The sequence below is a fragment of the Arvicola amphibius genome, chromosome 4 (assembly GCF_903992535.2).
Source record: "Arvicola amphibius chromosome 4, mArvAmp1.2, whole genome shotgun sequence".
NCBI classification, from domain to species: domain Eukaryota; kingdom Metazoa; phylum Chordata; class Mammalia; order Rodentia; family Cricetidae; genus Arvicola; species Arvicola amphibius.
In genome coordinates, this window is record NC_052050.1 from 41,952,411 (window position 1) to 41,979,520 (window position 27,110).

Consider the following 27,110-nt stretch of genomic DNA (forward strand, 5'->3'; position numbering starts at 1 on the left):
TTTAACTAGTTGTCTTAGTTAGGATTTCCATTGTTTTGAAGAGAGACACCATGACCACAGCAACTCTTATAAAGGAAAACATTTAATTGGATGTCTTACAGTTCAAAGGTTTAGTACATTATCATCATGGTGGGACAAGGCAGCATGAAGGAAGACATGGTGCTGGAGAAGGAGCTAAGAGTTCTTATATCTTGACTCACAGGCAACAGGAAGTGGTCCAAGACAATGAGCATGACTTTAGCATACATGAGACCTTTAAAGCCTGCACCCACAGAAGCACACTTCCTCTAACAAGGCCACACCTACTTCAACAAGGCCACTCCTCCTAATAGTGTCATTCACTATAAACTTATGGAGGCCAAATAAGTCAAACTACCACACTAGTCTACCTTTAACACCGCCATGCCAAAATAATCCCATTAGTCAATGTTGGGGGGGTGGGGTGAGAGCTGGACTCAGTGGAAGGAACTGAAGAAAGAGGTTTTACAAGTTAGAAGCCAGGGATATACTGAAATCCTGTGTGTTCTACACCCATTATAAGATTCATTTTCTCTCTCTCTCTCTCTCTCTCTCTCTCTCTCTCTCTCTCTCTCTCTCTCTCTCTCTCTCTCTCCCACATGCCCTGAATATACATGAGAAACTTGTAAAATTAACCATAAAATATTTACTAAACCGGGCATGGTGGCACACACCTTTAATCCCAGCACTCAGGAGGCAGAGCCAGGCAGATCTTTGAGTTTGAGGCTGGTCTGATCCACAGAGTGAGTTCTAAGACGGCCTGGGCTACACAGAGAAACACTGTTTTGAAAAGTCAAAAACAATACTAATAAACTTGTTTAGGAAATATTTTTTTTTCCTTTTTCTTTTTTTGGTTTTTCGAGACAGGGTTTCTCTGCAGCTTTTTTGGAGCCTGTCCTGGAACTAGCTCTTGTAGACCAGGCTGGCCTCGAACTCACAGAGATCCGCCTGCCTCTGCCTCCCGAGTGCTGGGATTAAAGGCGTGCGCCACCACCGCCCGGCTTTGTTTAGGAAATATTAAGTTACACAACAAAAAATTCAGCTAAAGGATTGTTGCCTCCAGTATAACTTGGAGATTCGTGTTCTCAACAGGCTTGTTAGATACTGTGAGAAAGAAAACTGTACTATAACTGAAGTTTGGGGTTGCTAAGAATGTTCCTGCTAACGTTTATTCAAGACTGACCTCCAATGAGGCTCCATTCCCACAGCAAAAGGAGACAACTCTTGACTTATAATCAGTCACTAGACCCACCCCCATATCAAAGAACTTGGCTCTAAGGGGCAGTTCTAGGCCACAGCTAGTCTGCCTAGTCTGCCACTGAGTCCCCAGTGCTCTTAACGAGGGGAGGGGGGGCATTAATTCTTCCAGGTGGGCAAGACGACCTTGGGTAACAACTATTTGGAAAAAACAATACTGGTAGACTTTTAAGTCTAACAGTGCTGTGTCAACCTTCCATCTGTCCAAGTGGCCAGACTTGCAGTCTCCTTCTGTGTTTAAACTGTTCAAAGTTGTAACCTGGGGCTGGGTCCTAAAAGGGATTTAAGGATGACAAGTGTGTGGAATATGTAAGCCTAATGTGTACATAAGTTAATAAAATCTTCTATTCAAGATTGACTCCTCTCTCAGCAGTAGCCAGAGCCGGACAAGTGCTAATTTTTAAATTTTATTTATTTTTATTTTATGTGCATTGATGTTTTGTCATGGGTGCTGGGTACCCTGGAACCCGAATTACAGGCATTTGTGAGCTGCCGTGTGGGTACTGGGAAATGAACCCAGGTTCTCTGAAAGAGCAGTTAGTGCTCTTAACCACTGAGTCATTCCTCCAGCCCTGGATAAGGGCTATTAAAGAGCCTTTCCTCGATTCATTTGTCCATGCAGAGTGATTTCTCACAGGGAAGATATATTGTTTCTTCTTTTTTTCATTTTTTGAGACAGGGTTTCTCTGTGTAGCTTTGGAGCCTGTCCTGGAACTAGTTCTTGCAGACCAGGTTGGCCTTGAACTCACAGAGATCCACCTGCCTCTGCCTCCTGAGTGCTGAGATTAAAGGTGTGCACCACCACCGCCTGGTTGATCTATTGTTTCTACAACAGTAGTAGCCCATGCCTGTAATCCTACCATTTAGAGGTCAAAGTCTAAGGATCAGGAGTCAAGTAAGTCCCAGACATAATCAATTCAAGGCCATCGTGAGCTCCATATCTCAAAACCAAAATACAAAAAATAAACCAAATAAGTGTGTGTGTGTGTGTGTGTGTGTGTGTGTGTGTGTGTGTGTGTGTGATTGGTGGATATTATAAAACACACACATTTTTGTGGTGCAAGATCAAAGCCAAACCCTGGCCCTTGCACTCAGACACTAAGCTACATCCCTGCTCAAAAAATAATGTTTGTTACATAATACATTCATCCTTAATTTACCTGAAAACAAACCAACAAGTGAAATTGTAAAGGGAATGTTCCCCTAGACCAGTGGTTTTCAATATTCCTACTGCTGTGACCTCATGTTGTGGTGACCCCCAACCATAAAATTATTTTTGTTGTTACCTCATAACTGTAATTTTGCTACTGTTATGGATTATAATGTAAATATTTTGGGAGAAAGGTTTGCTACAGGTTGAGAACCATTGCTCTAAACCATAAGCAAACAGTTTAATAATTGAAAAAGAGATGGGTGAAATTGAGAGTTGTCAACATATAGTCAAGTCAAATAAAACAAGGTACTATTCAAGACTCCTTAAAACGTTGAAGGTTAAGGATGTGGTTTAATGGGAGAACACTTGCCTAGCATGAGCAAGACTCTGAGTTCCATCTCCAGCACCACAATCAAAAGGGGGATACATGCATCCTAGCATTGGGAAGGCAGAGACAGACAGACCCCAGTAGCTCATTGGGTAGTAGCTTATCCTAATCTTCCAGTCCCAGGTTCCAGTGAGAGACACTGTTGGAAAAAAGTCTTAATTAGGTGGGTTTTTTGTTTGTTTTGTTTTGTTTCTTCCAGACAAGGTTTCTCTGTGTAACAACCCTGGCTTCCCTGGAACTCACTTTGTAGACCCAGGGTGATCTCGAACTCACAGAGATCCGTCTGCCTCTGCCTTCCAAGCGCTGGGATTAAAGGTCCACACCACCACCGCCCATCTTAATTAGGTTTCTATTACTATGATAAAATACCATGAACAAAAGCAATTTCAGTAAAAATTTATTTCATCTTATAACTGACAAATCCATCACTGATGAAGTCAGGACAGGAGCTCAAAGCAGAAACCTGAAGGCAAAAACTGAAACAAAAACCTTAGAGGAAAGCTGCTTGCTTGCTTGTTTCTCATGGCTTGCCCGCCCTGTTGTCTTATACAATTCGGAATCACCTGCCCAGTGCTGGCACCAATCACACTGGGATGGATCCTCCCATATCAACTGTTACCAGATGTATCTTCTCAACTGAGATTCTGTTTTCCAGCTTAACTCTCTAGTTTGTGTCAAGGTGACAAAAACAAACAACAAAACAAAAAACCACAACAGGACAAGATAGGGAGGGAGACATTTCTCCTGAAGTGTGGTCCATGATAGGTTGTCTATGCCAATATACGGTCCTATACCAATGTGCAGACCAGCAGCACTCACTGAACGAGGTGGGTTATTTAAAAGAAAAAGAGGGAGAGAGGGAGAGAGAGCAAGCGAGAGAGAACATGAAGATAAGCGAGAGTTTGGAGGAGAGGATTCAGGTATAAAATTATCAAAGTAAGAAAATAAATAAAAATTTGAAAAGGTGAATAGTTCCTGAGGAATGGTACTTTAGGTTGACCTCTACTCTACACACACATGTGCACACCTGCATGCATATGAACATGTATTAGCAGAACTTTAAAAAAAAAAAAAAAGAGGGCCTGGAGACATGAGTTCAGTTCCCATCAACCACATGGTGGCTCACAACCATCAGAAATGATATCTTGCAGGGCGGTGGTGGCACACGCCTTTAATCCAAGCACTTGGGAGGCAGAGGATCTCTGTGAGTTTGAGGCCAGCCTCGTCTACAAGAGCTAGTTCCAGGACAGGCTCCAAAGCTACAGAGAAACCCTGTCTCAAAAAACCAAAAAAAAAAAAAAAAAAAGAAAAGAAAGAAAGAAAGAAAGAAAAGAAAAAGAAAAAAAAGAAATGAGATCTTGCACCCTCTTCTGGCCTGCAGACATACATGCAGGCAGAACACTGTATGCACAATAAATATAAAGAGCCCTGTCATTCACAACTTCTCCGTATACTCAACTAATTTACTCCTTTTAGTTTCTTCCTGTCCTTATCCTATACAAATCTTACATTCAGGCCTCCTAAATTCCTACAATCAATTCCCTACTTCAGAGCTTCATTCCCATTAGTTTCTTTTTCTCATTGTCTTTAATACTATCCTCTTAAATCCATCTCCAGTAGAATCATAAAGAAACTTTTTAAAACTGTGACCATGCCATTCATACTTAAAGCTTTTCAATGAGTCCCTGTCCCTCGCACAATGAAGTCAAACTTTTTCAGTTCCACAGTAGATGGCCTGTTACACGTCATCTGAGCCACAACTGTGCTGCAGCTGAAGGACTAACAGGGCACTGTTAAAAACCTGCATGCTGGACTGATTTCAATAGGATAAGCAAATCAAAATAAATCATTCCCAGAAAAAGTATCCAATATCTGGACTGTAGCTGAAACCCCTTCTATTTTAAAATGTCCAGGGACATTTTTGAGAATCCACTATATTTTGTGATTATTTCAGAAGTTAAAAAAATGTAAAAAGTCCCCTCAAATTATAGGTCCCAAACTCCATTTAGAAGCATTTATTCATAAGACAACATACAGATTAAAACCATAAAACACTGGATAAAATTGTTTTTAGTTAGTTTGACCTAGTAAAAAGAAGCTCATATTAGTTAATATATGTACCACATTTATTATTTGTTTGTTTTCTCGAGACAGGGTTTTTCTGTATAACCCTGGCTGTCCTGGAACTCGACCTGTAGATCAAGCTGGCCTTGAACTAACAGAGATCCACAAGCCTCTGCTTCTGAGTGCTGGGATTAAAGGCAAGCACCACCACCTCCAGGCTACATGCACCATATATGAAAGGCATAATTTTTCTGGAATTCAACCAAACTCTAATCTACAAGTGTTGATATAAACTTTTATTTATTTTTCAAAAAACAAATAATTATATTTATATTGACTTGGTTAGAATAAGATGAGAATGGGGACAAAAATGCTTCCGAATAAAGAACTCATTTCCTAAGAGAAGCAATGCAGATGGGCTCTGGACCTTAGATGGCCTGGTCTTACCACGTGGTCCTTCACCCAAAAGCAGATATTCTAATAGAAAGTGCTAGTTGAGAAACCAATTCAAGGTTGACACTCTTATCTGACAGAATACACTTTCTCTTTGAATCAAATACTGTTTTCTCCATAGCCAGAGTACATAAAACTGAAGAAAAAAAAAGAACAGAAGCAGTTTCTCTCCGTATCCGCCTTAAAAAGCCCTACTGGCAGTTTGGCTTCCAATACTTCCAACTTTGACATCTGTTCTTTACATGCTTTGATTCCCAAGAAAGAAACAATTCCACCAGGATCCCCTGAAAGAGGATGAAACTGCTCTGTGATTACTGCCTCCAAGCCACTAAACCAGGCTTCCTCAGTCTCAGCATTACTGACATTTTTGACCAGATAGCTCTGTACTGCTAAGGGCCAACCTTCACTCTCCCTCTCCAAACATCACAGGATGCTTAGCAACATCCAGGTCAGATCCCTGATCTCCACCCACGAGATGCCATGAGTATCACCTTCCCAAAGCTGTATCTATTAAAAAAAAATATCTCCAAACACTGTCAAATGTTCTCTGGGGACAAAATTACCCCTGGTTGAGAGTCACTGTACTACATCAAGTCAAAGGTCACTCCATTAAACGGTCTAAGTCAGCCCATAACCAAGGAAATGAGGCATTGCTGTCACATAAAGGGAACAGAGAAGACTGAAACCTTTATCTTGCCTATGATCTTGTGGATCTTAAACAGTATGTACGCAAGAGAACTGTTTTCCAAGATGATGATGATGATGATGATGATGATGATGATGATGAGGGAGGAAGGCATGGAAAGAAGGAGGCAGAAAAAAAGAAGACAGATGAATGAACAAACAGCAATTAAGAGTATAGCAAGGACAGGAGAAAGTCCTAGAGACCTGGGCCTAAGTATTTTAATTAAATAAATGAAAGATCTTAAGTGATTAATAACTGTTATTGACTCCTAAATGAGTGATTCCTTACTATGGGTTCCAATTCTTCAGAGAAGTTCTCAGTCATCATACTTGCCTTTTCCCTATTTTCTTTAGCAAATTACATATTTTCTGCTTTGTTTTGTCTTAAAAATTCATTGTGTGTGTGTATGTGTGTATGCACAAGTGTAGGGGGTGTCCTTGAGGCCAGAAGAAAGCATTAGATCACCTGGAATCAGAGTTGCAGGCAGCTGTGTGCTGCCTAATGTGGATCCTAAAAACCAAATTTGGGTCCTCTAGAAGAACAGCAACCATTGAGCCATCTCTCCAGCCTTACATTACAAGTTGGGGTTTTGTTGTTGTTACCATTAGGTAAGTCTTCATCTGCTGCCAACTTTCTGAATCCATTTCTATAGCTGACTTTGCTTCTTGAGTATAGACAACATTATCCCACCTTTTTAAAACTCTAGAAACTGTCTGTTGTACTCTGGATATTGCAAGTGAAAGGACCTTAAAACTCTAGACTATATCTTCATATTCAGTGAGAGTCTCTACTTTGATTAAGAAAAAAGGGTGAGGAACATGACCATTGCAATCCAACCAATGTTTGAAGCGGGCCAAGGATATGCTACAATTTTACTAAGAGTCTGTTCATTTTTGGTTCATGTTTTTCCTTCACCATGTGTCCATAATCAGCCCACCTACAAATGTCTCTTATATCCCTGGAATTTTAATTCATTTGGTCGTCACTACTTCAAAAGCCGTCCAGTGTTTTTAAAAACGTTGAGTACTGGAGTTCATCCAGTTCTCGTTTGAACGTGTTGCAGTGGTGTACATGGCCATTCTGTCATCTCCTAAAGAAAAGAAACCCTACCCAGAAGCCAGGTGTCCTGAATGTGTAAACCCAACAGTAGTTTACATGCCCAGCTTTACATGAAAACTACCTGTGGAGACCCTTCACAACTAGAACCACTACCTGCGGAGACCCTTCACAACTAGAACCACTTCTAAACATCCAAAACTCAGAGATGGTTAGTGGATCCAGGAAAGCAATCCTTTTAAACAAGTTTCAAGTGAACTTATTTAAAGCTAGCATTTCTAAAGAAGTCATTGGGCCTACATCCATGACTTCTCACTCCTCCCCCAAAGGTCAGTAAGAATATTTTTAAAAGAACATACACCGTACATAATAAAATAAAAGGTAGAAGAGTAAAATACTCAAACTTCAAATTACAGATCTGAAAGGTAAAAAGTAGAAGAAATGAAGGTTTTAAAAAATATATTAGGACAAAAAGATAATCAAGGATTACAAAAGCAAGCACAGGGCAGCACTCACCCAGCATGTAATAGAGCCCTGGACTCCATCCCCAGCACCAAAAAAAGGGAGGGCGGGGAGAAAGACAGAAAGCACTTGAGTACATACTATTAGGTGACCCAAACACATCCCTCTTCAATTCTACCTTGAATTACTTACTACTCTAACAGAAGGAAAATGATCTTCAGATGTGGAAAAGCATTGCTAACATCAACAGAAGGCTTGCATAAAGCACAAAGCGCCCATTTATCTGTTTTATCTAAGTTTAAGAGTACAAAGGAAACCTGAAAATATGGGAAGAAGATGTCAGTGAACTTTGAGGAGTTATGCAGAAGACAGGCCAGACTGGGAATGAGAAAATACTACTTCAACTGTCTAAATGCAGGGGGTATAGTGCTTGGTATTTCAGCCTTAGTGTTCATTACACAGGTGACTTCTTGGCAGGTCTACAGGAATTTCATGTTTACTTCTAATAATGAAATCTTACCTGTGTAAAGCTCTCCCCACCACTCCACCACAGTCTCTTATGTAGTTCTGGCTGTCCTGGAACTCACTATATAGACCAGGTTGGCCTCAAGCTCACACAGCTCCACCTGCCTCTCTCCTCCTAAGTGCTGGGAAGAAAGGCGTGTGCCACCATGTCTGGTTTTATGCACAGTTTTTTTTGTTTTGAGTTTAGGGTTCATAAAGTATCTTCACATATATCCTTATCTCTGATTCTCACAAAGCCTGGTCTGTAAGACAGGGAGGGACAAGTCTTTCTACAACCAGCACGTCCCTCAACACATTCAATAGTTAGGGCTCAGACAATTTGACTTACCTATGTTATAACATATTCTGATTTTCTATGAAAATCAGAAACCATACTGGGCAGATGGCTCAGTGGGTAAAATGCTTGTCATACAAGCATGCAAACCTGAGTTCAGACCCCAAACATCCACATGAGTGCATGGTTGTGTGTGCCTATAACCCCTACAGAATAACAAGAAGATCACATGGGTGTGCTAGTCAAGCCAGTCTAACCAAACCAGTGAGCTTCATGTTCAGTCCGAGACCCTGCCTTAAAAAGGTGAAAAAACCTGAAGTCAATCCCTGGCCTGCACGGGAGAATATATATACATAAGTACACATGTGTACACAAACACACAACAAAATAAATAAAATAATGAACTAAGTAAACCTTTCAAATTCCTAACTGAGCATGAAGACAAAGTTATTCTGAAATGACATATGGGATCACTTCAAAACAACGGAGAGGTGGTGAGCAGCAAATGGGTAGCAAGCAACATAGATGAAATGGGATGAGTAAACACTGAGTAATGATACCTATGGGGCTTAATGTTTTTTAAATGCTAGCCTTCAACTTGCTATGTATCCCCAGAATAACCTAAAATTCATGATTCACCTCCCTCTACCTCTGGTGGAGTAAAATTATATACCCGTGCCACTATACTCTGCCTCAGTATTTTCTAAGTCATTAATTTTACTTAAGTCTCATAACTGCCTCTTATATTAAAATGTTGACAGGAGGGGCTGGAGAGATGGCTCAGAGGTTAAGAGCATTGCCTGCTCTTCCAAAGGTCCTGAGTTCAATTCCCAGCAACCACATGGTGGCTCACAACCATCTGTAATGGGGTCTGGTGCCCTCTTCTGGCCTGGAGGCATACACACAGACAGAATATTGTATACAAAATAAATAAAGAAATAAAATATTTAAAAAAAAATATTGACAGGAAGCTGGCCGTGGTGACATACCTTTAATTCTAGCACTCAGGAGGCAGAGGCAGACAGATCTTTTATGAGTTCAAGGACAGCCTGGTCTACATAGGAAGTTTCAGACCAGTCAAATCTTCACTGTGAGACCCTATCTCAAAAACACATAGAAACAGACAGACAGACAAAAAAATGGTATGCCAGTTATTAACTTCCACTGCACAACAGATAAATCATTAGGCTGGTGAGATGTCTCGGAAACGAAACGTGTCTCCTGGAAAATGGCTGAAGAACACAAGAAGGAGTAGATGCAAGGAATGCTTAGTATCTGCTCTCAAGCACTTTATTCAAGTAAACAAACTTGCTGTCAGTTATAGAGGGTAAAATTAGAAACACTGAATGTAAGACTGAAGAAGGCCAAATTCCAAACTTCTCTTTTTAAAAACTTACTCTTCTTAAAGCTCATGACTCATACACTACCCACTAACAACACTGTCACAATTACCTAACAATCTTCTAGATATTTTCTCGTTTATAAAAAAACAAAAACAAAAATAAAAACAAAACACACACACCCTTGCAGGAAGGTGGGGGGGGTGGCTTGGAGGAGAGGAAGGAGGGGAAACTGTAGTCGAGATGTAATATGAGAGAGAAAAATAAACTAAAAAAAAATAGTAAAAACATCTATATCCTGGCTCAGTTTCTCTTCTGCCCTACATCCACACCACCCTCTAGGAAATATCTAAGTTATTGTTGCTACTACTGAGAGAACCATGAGTACTGTTTATAAGTATGCCTCAAACTATATCTAAGAAACACACTAGAACTTCATTCATTAGTCATAAGACATTCAAATTTAACTGTGCACTGGGCATAGTATAGTCTCCAGTATTCAGGACACCGAGCCAGGAGGATCACAAGTTGAGTCCAGTCTGGGCTACAAACTGAGTTTGAGGCCAAACTGCCAAAAGAAAAACTGTTTTTAAACTGGGCACCATATATCTCAATTTGTTAAAGTCTAGCAAAGTTATCTAGGTAACTTGATGCCAAAACTGAATAACTATCTAACATCAGTCCTCAGCTTTCCTTACCTCTCAATTCTAGTGAGTTAATGACCATTAACAAAGATAGGCTCTCAACATTCAGCTAAAGTCTCCACACTGTCCATACTGCTAAGTGTAAACTTCCATCTGCTCACCCGTACTTCCTCTCTTCCATCCCAAGCCCTGATCTCCCTGTTGTCATCAAGTTCCTTCCTTATTCATCATCTCACACTTGGGAATGGAGACAAGGTCTCACTAGACCAGCCTTATCTTAAAATCTTGTCCTCCTGCCTCAACTCCCAAGTGCTACAATTACAAGCAAGTACCACAACTCCTGAATTCACCTCACTTTTTAGCATTTTATGTGTGCAAATGAATGTACATGCACCCTGTGGAAGTGAGAGAAAAGCTTAGGGAAATCCATTCTCTCTTCTCATCATGTGGATCCAGGGAATCAAACTCAGGTGGGTCAGGCTCAATGGAGAGCATCTTTATCCACTGAATCATCTCACCAGCCTCATCTCACATCTGTAATGGCAGTATCTGGTCTAGATAGTGCCAAAGGCATATAACAAAAACCTGTACTTTTCACAACTTATTTACCTCACTGAGATCACACTCTTACATTAAACTTACACTGCTGGAATTTATTTGGTTTGGGGGGGGGGGTTACTAGAAATTGAGCCTACCACTGAGCTATATCCCTAGTCCAATAATCTGAATATAAAAATTCATGTTCAGCATAGAAAAAAACTGAAATGTGTTTTTAAATGTTTTTTAAAACTACATGTAATCCCTTAGAATTTCTAAATATGTGAAAAATGTAATCCTAAATAACGTTGACATTGTAAGTCTGAAAAAGTGAATTACAGCCAGGTGGTGGTGGCGCATGCCTTTTAATCCCAGCATTTGGGAGGCAGAGACAGGTGTATTTCTGAGTTCGAGGCTAGCCTGGTCTACAGAGCAAGTTCTAAGACAGACTCCAAAAGCTACAAGAAACCCTGTCTTTACAAAAAGGAAGGAAGGAAGGAAGGGAGGGAGGGAGGGAGGGAGGGAGGGAAGGAGGGAAGGGAGAGAAAAGGGAAAAGAAGGGAAAGGGGAAAGGGGAAAGGGGAAAGGGAAAAGGGAAAAGGGAAAAGGGAAAAGGGAAAAGGGAAAAGAGAAAAGGGAAAAGGGAAGGGAAGGAAAAGGCCGGGCAGTGGTGGCACATGCCTTTAATCCCAGCACTCAGGAGGCAGAGGCAGGTGGATCTCTGTGAGTTCGAGGCCAGTCTGGTCTACAAGGACAGGCTCCAAAGCTACAGAGAAACCCCTGTCTCGAAAAACTAGAGGGAGGGAGGGAGGCAAGGAGGAAGGGAGGGAGGGAGGGAGGCAGGGAGGAAGGGAGGCAGGGAGGAAAGGAGGCAGGGAGGAAGGGAGGCAGGGAGGGAGGATGGATTACAAAACAATGTAGCTCTGTCCAGGTGTGGTAGGTAGTACATGCCTTTAATCCCAGCACTCAGAAGGCAGAAGCAGGAAGATCTCTGTGAGTTTGAATCCAGTCTGGTCTACATAGAGTGTCCCAGGCTAACAAAGGCTACACAGTAAAACCCTGTCTCTAAATAAATACTGAACAATGCTTTCCAAGTCGCAGCATTGCAAATAACTTGTTTCCCCTCAGACTGTACTGTACTTCCCATATCTTCAGTTATGAATTAGTACTTTGCTTCTAATCTAAGAAGCCAGACAAGTATCTGTGTGAGCTATAGCAGAAACAGGCAGAAACAGGACCTAAATAATCTCAGACTCCTAATTACATCTCTATGACTAAATAATAGTGATAGGGATTATTTTTTCAGAGGACTAGCTCAAAAAAAAAGACAAAAAATGACACACTTGAAGAATTATAAAGTATTTGAACTGCCAAGATTATACTTCCACTTTCTATATCAGACAGCCTCAGAATTCAGGAGACTCACATTTCACAAAGGTAGTTTACATCAAGGTAGAAAAGAGAACTCTGGTCTTCAGTGATTTTTGCTGCCAACATTTGATCAAAATAAAACCTATTTTCTCTCCCTATTACCTGAAAATTCACTTGTGAAAGACCACAACCAAGAAACACAAATGCTTCTCTTTCCCTACTCCTTTATCAATTATCCAAAAAGATTAAGATCTACATGATACATAAAAGCACATTTTCCTAGACCCAAAGTAGAAGAGAAAAGAATTGATAAAGGCAATAGCAAAAAAATAATACTCTAAAAATGAAGACAACAGACTATGGATACAGCTCAATTTGTAGAGTATTTGCATAGCATCCCAGAAAAAAGGCGCTGCACAGGACTATACTCTCAAAATTCTGGAGGTAAGTAGGAGGGTCAGAAGTTCAATGTCATCCACGGGTATATAACAAGTTAGAAACCCTGTCTTAATTAAAAATGAAGACTAGAGAATTGCTAAACAGAAAAATAAAAACTGAAAAAGTAGAGAATCAGAAATAAAAGCAAAACCACCCAGGAACTCACTAGAAGGTACTTTAATACTACCAAACTTCAAAGAGCTGTTTCAAGTATAATCAAATTCTAAGTGGAATGTACTATACAAACCAGATGTGATGTTGCACATCTGTGAGCCCTGTACTTGGAAGGTAGAGGCAGGAAAATCAGAAGTTCAAGGTCATTAACATAAGACCACGTCTCAAAAAAGAGGAGAAAACCAACTAACCAACTTATTTGTACACACTAATAACCTCAGCACTAAGGAAGATAAAGCAAGAAGTCAAGTTTGAAACCAACTTGGGCTACTGTAGACCTACTTCAAAAACTGGAAAAAAGGGGGGGGGGGCTGGGACCAGGGAGACAACTTGGCATGTAAAGCACTTACCATGCAGGCCTGGTAACCTAAGTTCAGTAACATAAAGGTAGGAGGAGAGAAATGAACCCACAAAGTTGTCCTCTGAACTCCACACATGCCCCATGTCATGTGCATATCCACACAAACAAAAATATTTTCAGTTGAAATTTTAAGGATTCTGTGTTTAAATCCTCTAACACATAGCCAACCCAAGCAGAATGGAACAATATTTTCTAATGTGAACAAAAAAGGTAAAAAATGGGATGCAGCTGAGAAGCAGCATCAAAGAATCCCTCATCTTACAAGTTGTATATAGAAATGATCATCGCCAAGCTTGAAAGGGTAGATACCACCACACAAATGGGATACATTCTTGTGACTATCTATAGCGTCCATGTAAAAGAGTCACACTGAATACACTAAAGGAGCTCACGATGTGGATAAGACAGGTGTTATTCCCATTGTACAGATGAAAGCATAGAAAAGTGATACAGAGTAAAGTGGCCACGGTCACACTATTGCACAGAGAAGGGCATTTTTCCATATTACAAAATTTACTGCAAACCCGAGGCGGTAAGAATTATTTTCTTACGCCCCAATTACTTTTGAGGACAACCCATGAAAATCTGTCAACAATTAAACAGAAAAGCATCGCTTGAAATTGCTGAGACATAATTGCTCAAAAGATCATTACCTAGGTATAGAATTATAATTAAAAATAAGTCATTTTTCTTCACCATAACTGTACTGCTATTGATGAAATCAACATCTTGTCTCATGCACTAGATATACCATCTCATTTGGTTGTTGGGCAGGTGGTAGGGTGAAATAAGAGACCATTTCCTCAGGAAAAATAAGTTCTCTGAATTCAATAAGGCTAAGTCACCCAAAGCTATAAAATATGAGTAAGGGCAAGCAACAGCTTGTTGGCTATAGCAGCAAACCCCAGTCAAACTAGGAGTGCCAGACTGTCGTCTCTAGAAAACATTCACTCTGAAAGTTAGCACCTGACGTTTCTTCCTTCTACTGAGAGGTAATTAGTACAATTTATGGGGGGGGAGGGGTGGTAGCATTTTAAAGTCTTCATTATAACTAGGTGGAATTGCAAATTAGCTTGGGGCTATCTGTCTCAACAGTTCTTTTGATGGTATAACCAAAGGCTCAAAAGTCACTTTTACTTACACTCAAAGCACATAACTTTATCTATCGCAGCGGGGTGGGTGGGTGGGTGGGTGGGTGGGTGTGTGTGTGTTTAACCATGTAAACCAGCCACCCTTGAACTCAGAGATCCACCAGCCTGTGCACCACCCAGCTTACATAGAACATTTTAAGTGGTCAGATATATTCAGTAGGGGCTGGAGAGATGACTCAGCTTTTAAGGGCACTGACTGCTCTTCCAGAGGACCTAGGTTCAATTCCCAGCACCCACATGGCAGCTTACAACTGCCTGTAACTCCAGTTCCAGGAGACTCGAAACCCATGGCAAAACATTAGTGCACATAAAATAAAATAAAATAAAATAAAATAAAAGAGCCGGGCGGTGGTGGCTCACGCCTTTAATCCCAGCACTCGGGAGGCAGAGGCAGGCGGATCTCTGAGTTCGAGGCCAGCCTGGTCTACAAGAGCTAGTTCCAGGACAAGCTCTAGAAACTATAGGGAAACCCTGTCTCGAAAAACCAAAAAAATAAATAAATAAATAAATAAATAAATAAATAAATAAATAAATAAATAAAATAAAAGAATAGGGGCTGAAGAGATGGCTCAGTGGTTAAGGGCACTGGCTGCTCTTCCAGAGGTCCTGAGTTCAATTCCCAGCAACCACATGGTGGCTCACAACCATCTGTAATGAGATCTGGCACCCTCTTCTGGCGTGCGGGCATAAATGGAGGCAGAATGCTGCATACTAAATAAATAAATTAATTAATTAATTAATTAATGTTTTTTAAAAAAGAATATATAACCAGTCTACTGCACACACTCTAAGACACTTCAGTGGAATACAATAAAAGCCAGTTACTACTTCAGACTCTGTGCCACAATGATACAGGGACTTACAGGACACTGAAACCACCCATCAGTTCACATTTACTACAATACAACTTTTCAGTTCTCAAGGTCAAACTATGTCTGACCGTTCCCTTCCCTAAAAAAACAAGGGTGTTCTAAAAGAAGTCACATGAAACAACACAATGCTTTTATGAACAAGTCAATCCCTTGCAAATAGCTTAAAATGCCCATATTCTACTTCAGTATTGATCCTAAGCCTTTTAACAGTTTAAGTTGACCACAAACCTCCCCTTCACTTTTTTTATAGAACATTCTCCTTCTTAAACTTCCGTTTAAAAAAAAGCCTTCCTATACCTCTCATTCCTTGACTTATACATATACAAACACAAAACTCTCAATGAAAAATAAACATGGCATACACACGAAAAACCTTGTTTTTAATTAAAACACCATGTACCCTTAAAAAAACATATTGTTATAATTCAACAATATGGCCTATACAAAACCTCTGAAGGCTACAACAAGAATGTCCCCATCACAGTTTGAGTAATTTAAAGATGTAAAAATAAAGCATTATAATGGCTTACTATGTATACCACTAAGCTTCTGCATTAACAACAAAATTCTTCATGTAATGCACATTTTTTCAAAAGCAAATTAAGAAAAATAATCCTGGATTGTTGAGTTAGCTCAATGACTTACTGCCAAGACTGCTGACCTAAATTCAATCCCTGGAATCCACATGATAAAAAAGAAAAACAACTCTTACATGTTGTCCTGATCTCTGTAAATCATGGTTCGTGTGTGTACACAAACACATAATAATAATAATAATACAGAATACACACACACACACACACACACACACACACACATACACACGAGGCAGAGGCTGGTGAATCTCTGAGTTTGAAGCCAGAGGCCAGCCTGGTCTATAGAGCAAGTTCCAGGATAGCCAGGGCTACACATAGAGAAACCCTGTCTCAAAAACTCAAGCAAAAAATTAATAATTTTTTGTATTATTTTTCAAGAAAGGGTTTATTTGTGTAGCCTTGGCTGTCCTTAAACTCATATGTAGACCGGGCTGGCCTCGAACTCGCTGAGATCTGCCTGCTTCTGCCTCCAGAGTGCTGGGATTAAAGGTGTGCACCACCACTGCCAGGCTAATAGCAATAAATTTTGAAGGTATATAATTATGTAAAAAAATGGAATACTTAAAGCACAAAATGGTCCAATGCTGGCCCAATTCACACAACCTTATTTTACTGTACTTCCCAAACTTGAAGACCATATTACATGTATGCCACCAAGTAGATGATAAAGCAGAAAAAAACGGATTACTGAGATCTGTAAATTATAAAAGAATGCTACCAGTACTCTAAGTATTTGTCAACAAAGGCTAAAGGATAACCAACATACATTCCAAGAAATATCTAGAGACTAGTCACTCTCCTTAGTAAAAATGCAAGTCAATAAATATATAAGAAGCTGTTGTTGTGCACACCTTTAATCCCAAGACTTGGAAGGCAGAGGCAGGTGGATGTCTGTGAATTGGAGCCAGCCTGGTCTACAAAGCAAGTTCCAGGACAGCCAAGAACACATAGAAACCCTGTCTCCAAAAATGAATGAATGAATGAATGAATGAATGAATGAATGATGCCAGTCACTGGTGGTGCATGCCTTTGCCTTTAATCCCAGCACTTGGGAGACAGAGGCAGGCAGATCTCAGCGAGTTTGAGGCCAGCCTGGTCTACAAAAGGAGTTCCGAGACAACCAGATTGATACATAGAGAAACCATGTCTCAAAAAGCAAAAAAAAAAAAAGTGACAAATCCAAGATCACAAAGTAGTTAATCCAATCTCAAACTGGATTCAAAATATATGTTCCGACTGTGGGGGAAATTGAAACACATTTAAATTCCTCCGCCAAACTAGTTCCAGGACAGGCTCTAAAAAAGATGCAGAGAAACCCTGTCTTGAAAAACCAAAAAAAAAAAAAAAAAAATCCATTCCTAGTCAACATTTCCTAATTATAGACAATGAATAAAATTCTTTCAACATTTAAAACAAAGGCAAAATTTTCACTCTTTTTTAGCCACTCCAGCCCCCAGCCTTAATCATATAAAAACCACACACTTGCTGGGCAGTGGTGGCATATGCCTTTATTCCCAGGAGGCAGAGGCAGACAGATCTCTGTGAGTTCAAGGCCAGCCTGGTCTACACAGTGAATTCCAGGCCAGCCAGAGCTACACAGTGAGACCCTGGGGGGTGAGGGGATCACAATGGGACAAAATGTGCCACTGATGATGCACTGTGTTAACTCTGACTATGCTTGGCACTAGGGTGACCATGAACATCCAACAGAGGTCTAGATATGTTCACTAACCTTTTCACAAAGTTTGCACCCTATCTGATAAGAACACAAAACAAAATTTTGTTCAACCAAGTCTCCTAAGGCCTATGTGCAGTGTGGTTCTATAAAATCCCATATAAGAAATCAAGAAGTGTCTTTTAAAAGACTGTAGCAGGGTGTGGTGGCCCACACCTGTAATCCTAGCTACCCTTGAGGCTGAGGCAGGAAGAGCTGAAATTTAAGGCCAGCCTAAACTACACAGCAAATTCAAGTCTAGCCTGGCTTAGTGAGACTCCATCTCAAAATTAAATATGACAAAAAGAGCTGGGTACCCAACTTAGTGAACAAGCACTTACCTAACATGCACAAGACCCTAAGTTCAGTGGCCAATTTTATAAAAGAAAACTAAGACTTCATTAAAAATAATAATAATAATAATAATAATAATAATAATAATAATAATAATAATAATTTTTGCTGAGCAGTGGTGGCACACACCTTTAATCCCAGCACTCAGAAGGCAGAGGCCAGCCTGGTCTACAAAGTGAGTTTCAGGACAGCCAGAGCTACAGAGAGAAACCTGTCAAAACAAAATAAATAAAAATAAACAAACCTGAAAAAAACCTTAAAGATTTTCTGCTGTGTTCCTTTTCAATAGATGAAGACAGGATCTATGTGAGAACTAACAGCTAGCATTTGAACAAAAACACTGAACAACCGCAAAACTCAGGCTCCTGTTTAGAAACCCAGTTCAATAACAGGTAAAGCTATTAGAAAAAGCACATCTGGCCAGGTACAGTTCACACCTATTACCCCAGCACTCTGGGAGCTGGGAAGAGGTGGCCAGCTTCAGCTACCCAGAGAGTTCAAGGACAGCCCACACTACCCAGTAAGACCTTCTCAAAGAAGGAAGGGGCAAAGGAAGAGAAGGGGAGGGAAGAACATCTGTTCACGCTGATTATCACACTGATGCATAAGGAGCTGGATGTGTACAACAAAAGAGCTGTGTCGAGAACTTGGAAGAAAGATAGAGTACAATGGTTATGACAACTGTGTAAAGACTGTGTTTTTTTAAAAAAAATAAAAAAATCCTTTTCAAGACAGTAGCAATTCAGAAGGGATGAAGCAAAGCCAGTTTTTACAGCTATGAAGTAGATGAGTGAGTAAGCAGTAGATAGGCAGTTCTAGCAAGGAAAGGAAGAGTAGTTCCCAGTGAGAAAGTCTAACGCTGCAGGAAAAGGAAACATTTCCAAAAAAGGGGAAAACGTATGTTTAAAAGTGAAAGGGAAAATCCTAAATCAAGTAGAGAGAACAGGATGTCAATTGAGAATTAGCTAGAAGAAATTGTTTTAAAAGATGAATTGCAAAAGAATAAGCATTATTCCCTCAACACAAAAAAAAGGATATATTTCAATGTTCTTAAAGTCTTATAAAAATCGCAGACCAGTAGTTAAGGAGAATACAGTCTTTCTATAACCCAAAATAACTTTGAATTTTTACAAATTTATGTGATCAATTAGCGTGGGATTTGTAACATTGAAAATACTTATTTAACATTTTTTACTGTGAGCTCTCCACCACATAGTATTCACAGGGCATTCTGATTAGCATTCAATGTACAGGGATGAACAACATGCTATTATAAATTTAAAAATTAGATTTTACACAGCCAGACATGGTAGACACACCTTTAATTTCAGCATGGGGGTGGAGGGTAGGGGTGATGTCTATGAGTACAAGGCCAACTTGTTCTACATAACTCCCAAACAGCCAGAGCTACATAGCCAGAATCTACCAGGGAAAAAAACTGAATTTTATTCCATTAAATTAAAAAAAGTCTACGTATATTTTTACCTTTTTTTTTTTTTTTTTTTTTTTTTTTGGTTTTTCGAGACAGGGTTTCCCTGTAGTTTCTAGAGCCTGTCCTGGAACTAGCTCTTGTAGACCAGGCTGGTCTCGAACTCAGAGATCCGCCTGCCTCTGCCTCCCGAGTGCTGGGATTAAAGGCGTGCGCCACCACCGCCCGGCTTGTATTTTTTTACTTTTATAATTGGTTCACTTGCCTAGATATGGAAAATAATGCATTTTAATAAATTTAATTTTTTACTATTCTGTGACACTTGAATGCCTCAGTGCAACTAACTTGTGGAGGTCACAGAAGAATTTAAAGGGAATCAATGTTCTCTTTCTACCAAGTGGGTCCTGAAAAATCAAACTTATGTCATCAGTGCTTTTTTACCTGCTAACCCAGCGCACTGCATGAAAATAATGATTTAGGACCGGAGAGACAGCTAAGTGATTAAGAATACCTATTCTCAGTCTGGCAGTAGTGGTGCACTTGGGAAGCGGAGGCAGGTGGATCTCTGTGAGTTCAAGTCCAGCCTGGTATACAGAGCAAGTTTCAGGACAGATCAGGATATAAAGAGAAACCCTGTCTCATAAAAACAAAGACAGACAGACGAAAAGAAAGAAAAACTAGCCGGGCGGTGGTGGCGCACGCCTTTAATCCCAACACTCGGGAGGCAGAGGCAGGCGGATCTCTGTGAGTTCGAGGCCAGCCTGGTCTACAAGAGCTAGGTCCAGGACAGGCTCTAAAAGAGCTGCAGAGAAACCCTGTCTCGAAAAACCAAAAAAAAAAAAAAAAAAAAGAAAAACTAAAAGAAAGAAATATTGCTTTAAATGAACCTACTTACAACAAATCATTTGGGATAATGCCATTTAAAAATAAAAATAAATAAAATAAACTTTTGGGACTGGAGAGATGGCTCAGTGCTTAAGAGCACTGGCTACTCTTCCAAAGGATCCTGCTTCAATTCCTAACACCCACATGACCGTTCCACAGCTGTCTGGAACTTCAGTTCCAGAGGATCCGACACCTTCATACTGACATGCATGCAGGCTAAACACCAATGAACATAAAAGTAAATAAATTATTTTTTAAAATGCTTTCAAATATCCATGTTTTTCTTTATTCTCTTCCAGAAATAAAAATCCCAGAGAAACCTGCAGAAGGTGGTGTCACACACCTTTAATTCCAGTACTCAGGAGGCAGAGATTTCTGTAAATTCAAGGCCAGTCTGGTCTAGAGAGAGTTCAAGGACAGCCAGAAAAACACAGAGAAACCCCATCTCAAAAAATAAATAAATAAATAAATAAATAAAAACAGAAACCAACAAGGCACAGAGTTAGGTGAGCACTGGCTGTCCTACCAAAGGGCCAGGGTTCAATTCCTAGCACCACATGGAAGTTCACAACCTGCTGAAACTCCAATACCAGAGAATCAGATGTCCTCTTCTGGGTTCTGTCAGGACTGCATGAATGTGGTACACATACAAACAGGCCAACAAAACACCCATACACATAGAATAATAATAATTTTTAAAAACAGCTATTGAACCACAGGGCCAATCTATACACTTAAAACGGACCAGTTTTAGCTCAAACACTTATCTGACCTAAAAGCAGATTAAGAAAAAAACAGAATATGTATCTATTCCATTCAGTTTCTATCTACTTTTGCAAATGCCATTTCCCAATTTAAAAAAATGAATTACTTCTAAAACTGGCAACATATACTCATTAGGACATAAATATTACACCTACAAGCATTCTAATCAGATAACATCAATGAGCTCAAAATGTCAAAATGAACAAAATAAATTTTCGAAAGGTTAGAGATGCAGCTCCATGGTAGATTACTAAGTTTGTTGGGGGAGGGTTGGGGGGATGATTTTTGGTTTTTTTTGTTTTTTGAGACAGGGTTTCTCTGTGGCTTTGGAACCTGTCCTGGAACTAGCTCTTGTAGACCAGGCCGGCCTTGAACTCACAGAGACCCACCTGCCTCTGTCTCCCAAGTGCTGGGATTAAAAGTGTGTGCCACCACTGCCTGGCTTATTATATTTGTATTTAATCAGGTCTGATGCACAAAGTGCATCAAATTTCTAATTAATTTCCACTGAAGTTCAGTATGCCTGTCATCACGGTGGCTAGTAATACAAACACAGCCATCCATGCTGTCATAAACTGAGCTGTCATCTTAACATGTGTTCATGCTGCAGTGACTGAAGCAGCTCACACGTACATGTGCTGGCTACAGTAAGAAGCAGCTCACATGTACATTGCTGGCCACAGTAAGAAGCAGCTCACATGTACATTGCTGGCCACAGTAAGAAGCAGCTCACATGTACATTGCTGGCTACAGTAAGAAGCAGCTCACATGTACATTGCTGGCTACAATAAGAAGCAGCTCACATGTACATTGCTGGCTACAGTAAGAAGCAGCTTGCCACTCCTTAAGGCCAGTGAAACAACTACAAACAACAGGAAAGTTTAAAACTTAAAAAAATAATTGAAATAACCAAGATTCTCATATATAAATACCAGTACATACTAGGATTTTTTCTATCGTTGGTAAAAATGTAAATTCTGTCTAGGAATCATGGCCCATGCCTTCAATTTTACATGGGAATCTCTGTGAATGTGACACCAGCCTGATCTGTATATGGAGTTCCAGAGCAGCCAGGACCACACAGTGAGACCCTGTCTCAAAAGGGGAGAAAACAAAACAGTAAACTCTTCTAACTACACTGGATAGCTTATTAAAATAAATTCTATGAGATCCTTACAAAATGTACTCCTCTATCTATCTACCATTCAGTACACCGCTCACACTACAGCTCCTCGGTCTATTATGTCACTGCACCTCTCTCAGCTGCAGTTTTTCAAAAACAAAACAACAAACAAACTTTAACAGTAAGATAAACTGAGTGGGGCTGCAAAGATGGCTCAGTACTTTAGATTGCTCGTTGTTCTATCAGAGATCCAGAGTTTGGTTTCCAGCACCCAAGTTGGAAACTCATACCCACCTATAACACTCAGGTTCAACAGATACAGATCCTCTTCTGGCCTGTGAGAGTACTACACACAAATACTTACACACATATGTACACACATACACACATATGTACACACACATTAATAGTCTTTTAAAATCAGGGAAAATTGCAAGGCGAGTCATTAAGACTATGCTCTTACTTACTATTACATATTACTTACTATGCTCTAGCTAGGACCTCAAGAACTATATTGAACAGATATGGAAAGAGTAGATAACCTTGGCTTGTTCCTGATTTCAGTGGGATCTCTGGGAGTTTCTCTCCATTTAGTTTGATGTTGGCTGTTGGCTTGCTGTATATTGCCTTTATTATGTTTAGGTATGTTCCTTTATCCCTGCTCACTCCAAGACCTTTATCATGAAGGGATGTTGTATTTTGTCAAAAGCTTTTTCGGCATCTAATGAGATGATCATATGGTTTTTATTTTCAATTTATTTATATGGTGGATTACATTGACAGATTTTTGTATGTTGAACCATCCCTGCATCTCTGGGATGAAGCTGGCTGGATCATGGTGGATGATGGTTCTGATGTGTTCTTCAATTCGATTTGCCAGAATTTTATTTAGTATTTTTGAATCAATGTTCATGAGTGAGACTGGTCTGTAATTCTCTTTCTTAGTAATGTCTTTATGTGGTTTGGATATCAGGGTAATTGTAACTTCATAAAAAGAGTTTGTCAATATTCCTTCTGTTTCTATTGTGTGGAACAATCTGAGGAGTATTGGTATTAGTTCTTCTTTGAAAATCTTGTAGAATTCTGAGCTGAAACTGTTAAGACCCAACAGTACTACTTTTGGGTATATACCCAAAGGATGCTCAACCATGCCACAAGGACATGTGCTTAACTATGTTCATAGCAGCTTTGTTTGTCATAGCCAGAACCTGGAAACAACCTACATGCCCCTCAACTGAAGAATGGATAAGGAAAATGTGGTACATTTACACAATGGAGTACTACACAGCAGAAAAAAATAACATCTTGAAATTTGCAGGAAAATGGATGGAGCTAGAAAACATCATTTTGAGGGAGGGAACCCAGACACAGAAAGACAATCATTACTCATGATTCATAAGTGGTTTTTAAACATAAAACAAAGAAAACCAGCCTACAAATCACAATCCCAGAGAACATAGACAACAATGAAGACCCTAAGAGAGATATACATGGATCTAATCTACATGTAAAGTAGAAAAAGACAAGATCTCCTGAGTAAATTTGGAGCATGGGGACCATGGGAGAAGGTTGAAGGGGAGGGGAGAGAAAGGGAGGAGAGCAGAGAAAAATGTAGAGCTCAAGAAAAACAATTAAAAAAAAAAAACTATGCTCTTTGAGAGTTCAGTTTTAGTTTGTCTATGCCAGTGGTTGTCTACACATAGAAGGACCTTCCCAACACTGCGACCTTTTAATACAGTTCCTCATGTTGTGGTGACCCCAACCACAAAATTATTTTGTTGCTACTTCATAAGTTTGCTATTGTTATGAATCGTAATGTAAACATCTGTGTTTTCTGGTGGCCTGAGGCAACCTCCCACACGAAAGGGTTGTTTGATCCCCAAAGGGGTCTCGTCTCACAGGCTGAGAAGCGCTGGTCTAGGCACATTTTTAATATTTCTCTTTTTTTTGTTTTATTTATTTCATTTTATGTATATGAGCGCTTTGTCTGCATTTATGTGCACCACATGTTTGCTTGGTGCCACAGATCAGAAAGGGAATTAGAGCCCCTGAAACTGCAGTTACACATGACTGTGAACTACAATGTGAACCATATGAATGATGGAGACTGAACCCGGTCCTCTGCTCAGTATCAAGCACTTTTAACCACTGAGCCCATCTCTCGAGCCCCTTTAAGCCCTTTTTTTTTTTGTTTGTTTGTTTGTTTTTTGCTTTTTGAGACAGGGTTTCCCTGTAGTTTCTAGAGCCTGTCCTGGAACTAGCTCTTGTAGACCAGGCTGGCCTCGAACTCAGAGATCCGCCTGCCTCTGCCTCCCGAGTGCTGGGATTAAAGGCATGCGCCACCACCGTCCGGCTGAACCCTTTTTTTTAAAGTTCTGCACAGCGAGTCTTTCCTATCAAGTTTCAAATCTAACACTTTATTTAATGCTCTACTTTAATCTAATGCTCTATAATTTGGCCTATTTACACAGCAATATTTACTCCAACAGATGGGTTACCAGAACAGTTTTTTTAGATACCTTTTGTTCTGGGAGCAGGATGAATGAACCAACTCTTTGAAGTCTGACAGCTATGAAATTTTATTTTATCTATGTAGGGTTTTTTATTTTGGGGGGAGAGGGGAGCTGTTTGAGATAGAATCTCCCTGTGTAACCTTAGCATCCTGGAATTTAATATGTAGACCAGGCTGACCTCTGTGTGGGATGAAAAGCATGCGCCACTGTATTCAGCTCTATGTAGGTTCTTAACGCCCTATGTCTATTTCCCACTCTGTCAGGTCAAAAAGATTGAGTTCTATAAAAATATTTTCTAGTCGGCCGTGCGGTGGTGGCGCATGCCTTTAATCCCTGCACTCGTGAGGCAGAGGCAGGTGGATCTCTGTGAGTTCGAGGTCAGCCTGGTCTACAAGAGCTAGTTCCAGGACAGGCTCCAAAAGCTACAGAGAAACCCTGTCTCAAGCCCCCCCCCCAAAAAAAAATATTTTCTAGTCAAATTAAAGAGAAACCCTACTACCTACTCCCATAATCAGTTTTGTGACTGCACCTAACCAACAAAATAGACTGGCTCAATGCTAAACAATTCCCGGGCAGAACTGGAGGGTGAGGGGGAGACACCGTCCTTTAAACCAGCCACAACTATCTACAGCTGCATAAAATTAAACTAGCTCTCAGGGATGAAAGGCTACACGTGGATTACCTCTTCATCAGCCTTAAAATTTAATGTGTGGGAAAACACGGCGAATAAAAAGTAACCTTCCCAAACTACGAAACTTTTCCCTCCATCCCAAGCAGTCATAATTCAAGCACTGAAGAGAGTGAAGAGTCTCAAAAGTATGTCAAAACAACAACAAACCATTAGCAGAATTATCGGCAGGAGGACCACAGCCCAGCTGTCACAGGTCCCTACTCTGCAGCTCGAACGCTGCTGTTTCCCTTCCCTTTCGCCCTTCTCCCCTTACTCCGGGAACAATCTCACTTAGAAAGCCAATATTCACATTCTCGGACTTCTGGCAAGCAGGGACTGGACGGGGGGAATGCTGACGATCAAGGAACGAAAAAGGGGGAGGGAATCATTTCAGAACCACAATTTCCCCTGCAAACGCAACGTAAAGGGCAGCCTTGTGTCATCAGGCTATGGGGACGCTAGTGGAAAGACATCAAAAAGATGTTCAGAGTGTGTGCACTTGAGAGTCTCCAAGCAAGCAGACGCCCCGGAGCAGAAAAGTAAGAAAACCTGTGCTTTTCCCTACTCCTGCCCCTAAGGGGCAGAAAATGGGGGTGGGGCGGGATAGTATCCTGATCCTACTGGGGGTACGTACACAAATAGACCGGGGGTTCCTTTGGTTTTCCCCAGTTTCGAGGGTGGCGGGTGTTAATGGAAGAGGGAAACCCTAACTAGGGAGGAGTAAGAACGATTAAATCCAGATGGAGCGCCCCTGAAAGCGCCCCCAGGTCACTCATTCCCCCAAGAGCAAGCGGAAGGGTTGGGATAAAGGGGATGGAGGGCTGGACATGGGCAAGGCCCCACCCCCCGGTTTAGGAGGGAAGGAGAGCCCCGGCGCACCGCCGAATCCCCGGGCCGCCCCCTCGTGTCCCCCCTCCCCGGCCCGAGGAGCCCCCCGCAGCCTGCGAGGCAGCCGATCCTTCCACCCCTCACCCACCGCGTCCCCACCCCCACCCGCTCCCACCTCCCGCCCGCCGCGGGCCCGTTACCTGCTCGTCGAAGCGGCTGACCACGGCCTGGACCCATTCCACCGGCCTGTGTGCGGCCATGTCCTCCCCGCGACCCGGGGGCAGCGGATGGCCGGGTGGGCCGGCGTCCGGGACCCGCCGGAGGGCGGGCGGCGCTGAGGTGAAGGCAGCGGCGAGCCGAGCAGCTGAGGAGTGCGGGCAGCTAGCGTTCCCACGGGGGTGGGGACGGGGGCCCGCGCGGCCCGCCGGGAGGGGGACAGGGGAAGGGGGCGTTGGCGAGGAGGCTGGGGGAAGGGGTGGGGAGGGGAACCCGGGGAGGGGAGGGCGGTTGTGGGTGGCTCTCCCCACTAGCGCCGTCTCCCCTCAGCCATCACAGTCCGAGACGCCGCCATGACACCCCACCGGAAGTGGGATCCTTTCCACGGCCCGGGGAGAGGGAGAGCGAGCGAGCTCGAGATTGAGAGCGCGGCTGGGAAAGGGGAGGGGGAAGCCAGAGGGAAGGGGCCTGCCGCGCATGCGCCCGCGCCGGCCGGTTTCATTAATGAAAAAGCGAGTCCTCCTGGAGGTGACGTCACCTAACTCCTCCGGGCCCCGAGGCGCGCGTCCCTCTCCGCCGCCGGTCTCCCCACCTAGCCTGGCGCGGGGCTCCGGCCGGAGAATCTGAGCCGACTCCGGAGCGTCGGCTGGCGTCGCCACCGCCGCCTCGGTCAGCCCTTCCCCCGCCGGCCTCCGGGCTTGGATTGCTCCCGGGGCTGGAAGTTAGGGTGTCCTGAGGCTAGGCTTTCTCTTCGCGCGCTGATCTCTGCCGCTGATCTCTTAAGGAGGCTGTGT

At 41.6% G+C, this 27,110-nt stretch overlaps 1 protein-coding gene across 8 annotated transcripts in view; it reads right to left on the reverse strand.

The window, feature by feature from the left end:
• Nucleotides 1–26,503, reverse strand: part of Nf1 (neurofibromin 1) — a 246,953-nt gene extending 220,450 nt beyond the window's left edge. For 4 of the 8 annotated variants that reach the window (XM_038324990.2, XM_038324991.2, XM_038324992.2 and 1 more), the window contains exon 1: nt 26,301–26,500. In XM_038324990.2, the coding sequence (XP_038180918.1) occupies nt 26,301–26,360 (60 nt within the window). In that variant the 5' untranslated portion in view covers nt 26,361–26,500. Of the gene's footprint in view, nt 1–26,300 lie in introns of all 8 variants that reach the window. The other 4 variants (XM_038324994.1, XM_038324995.1, XM_038324996.1 and 1 more) reach the window with 2 other exon arrangements.
• Nucleotides 26,504–27,110: the final 607 nt, after the last annotated feature.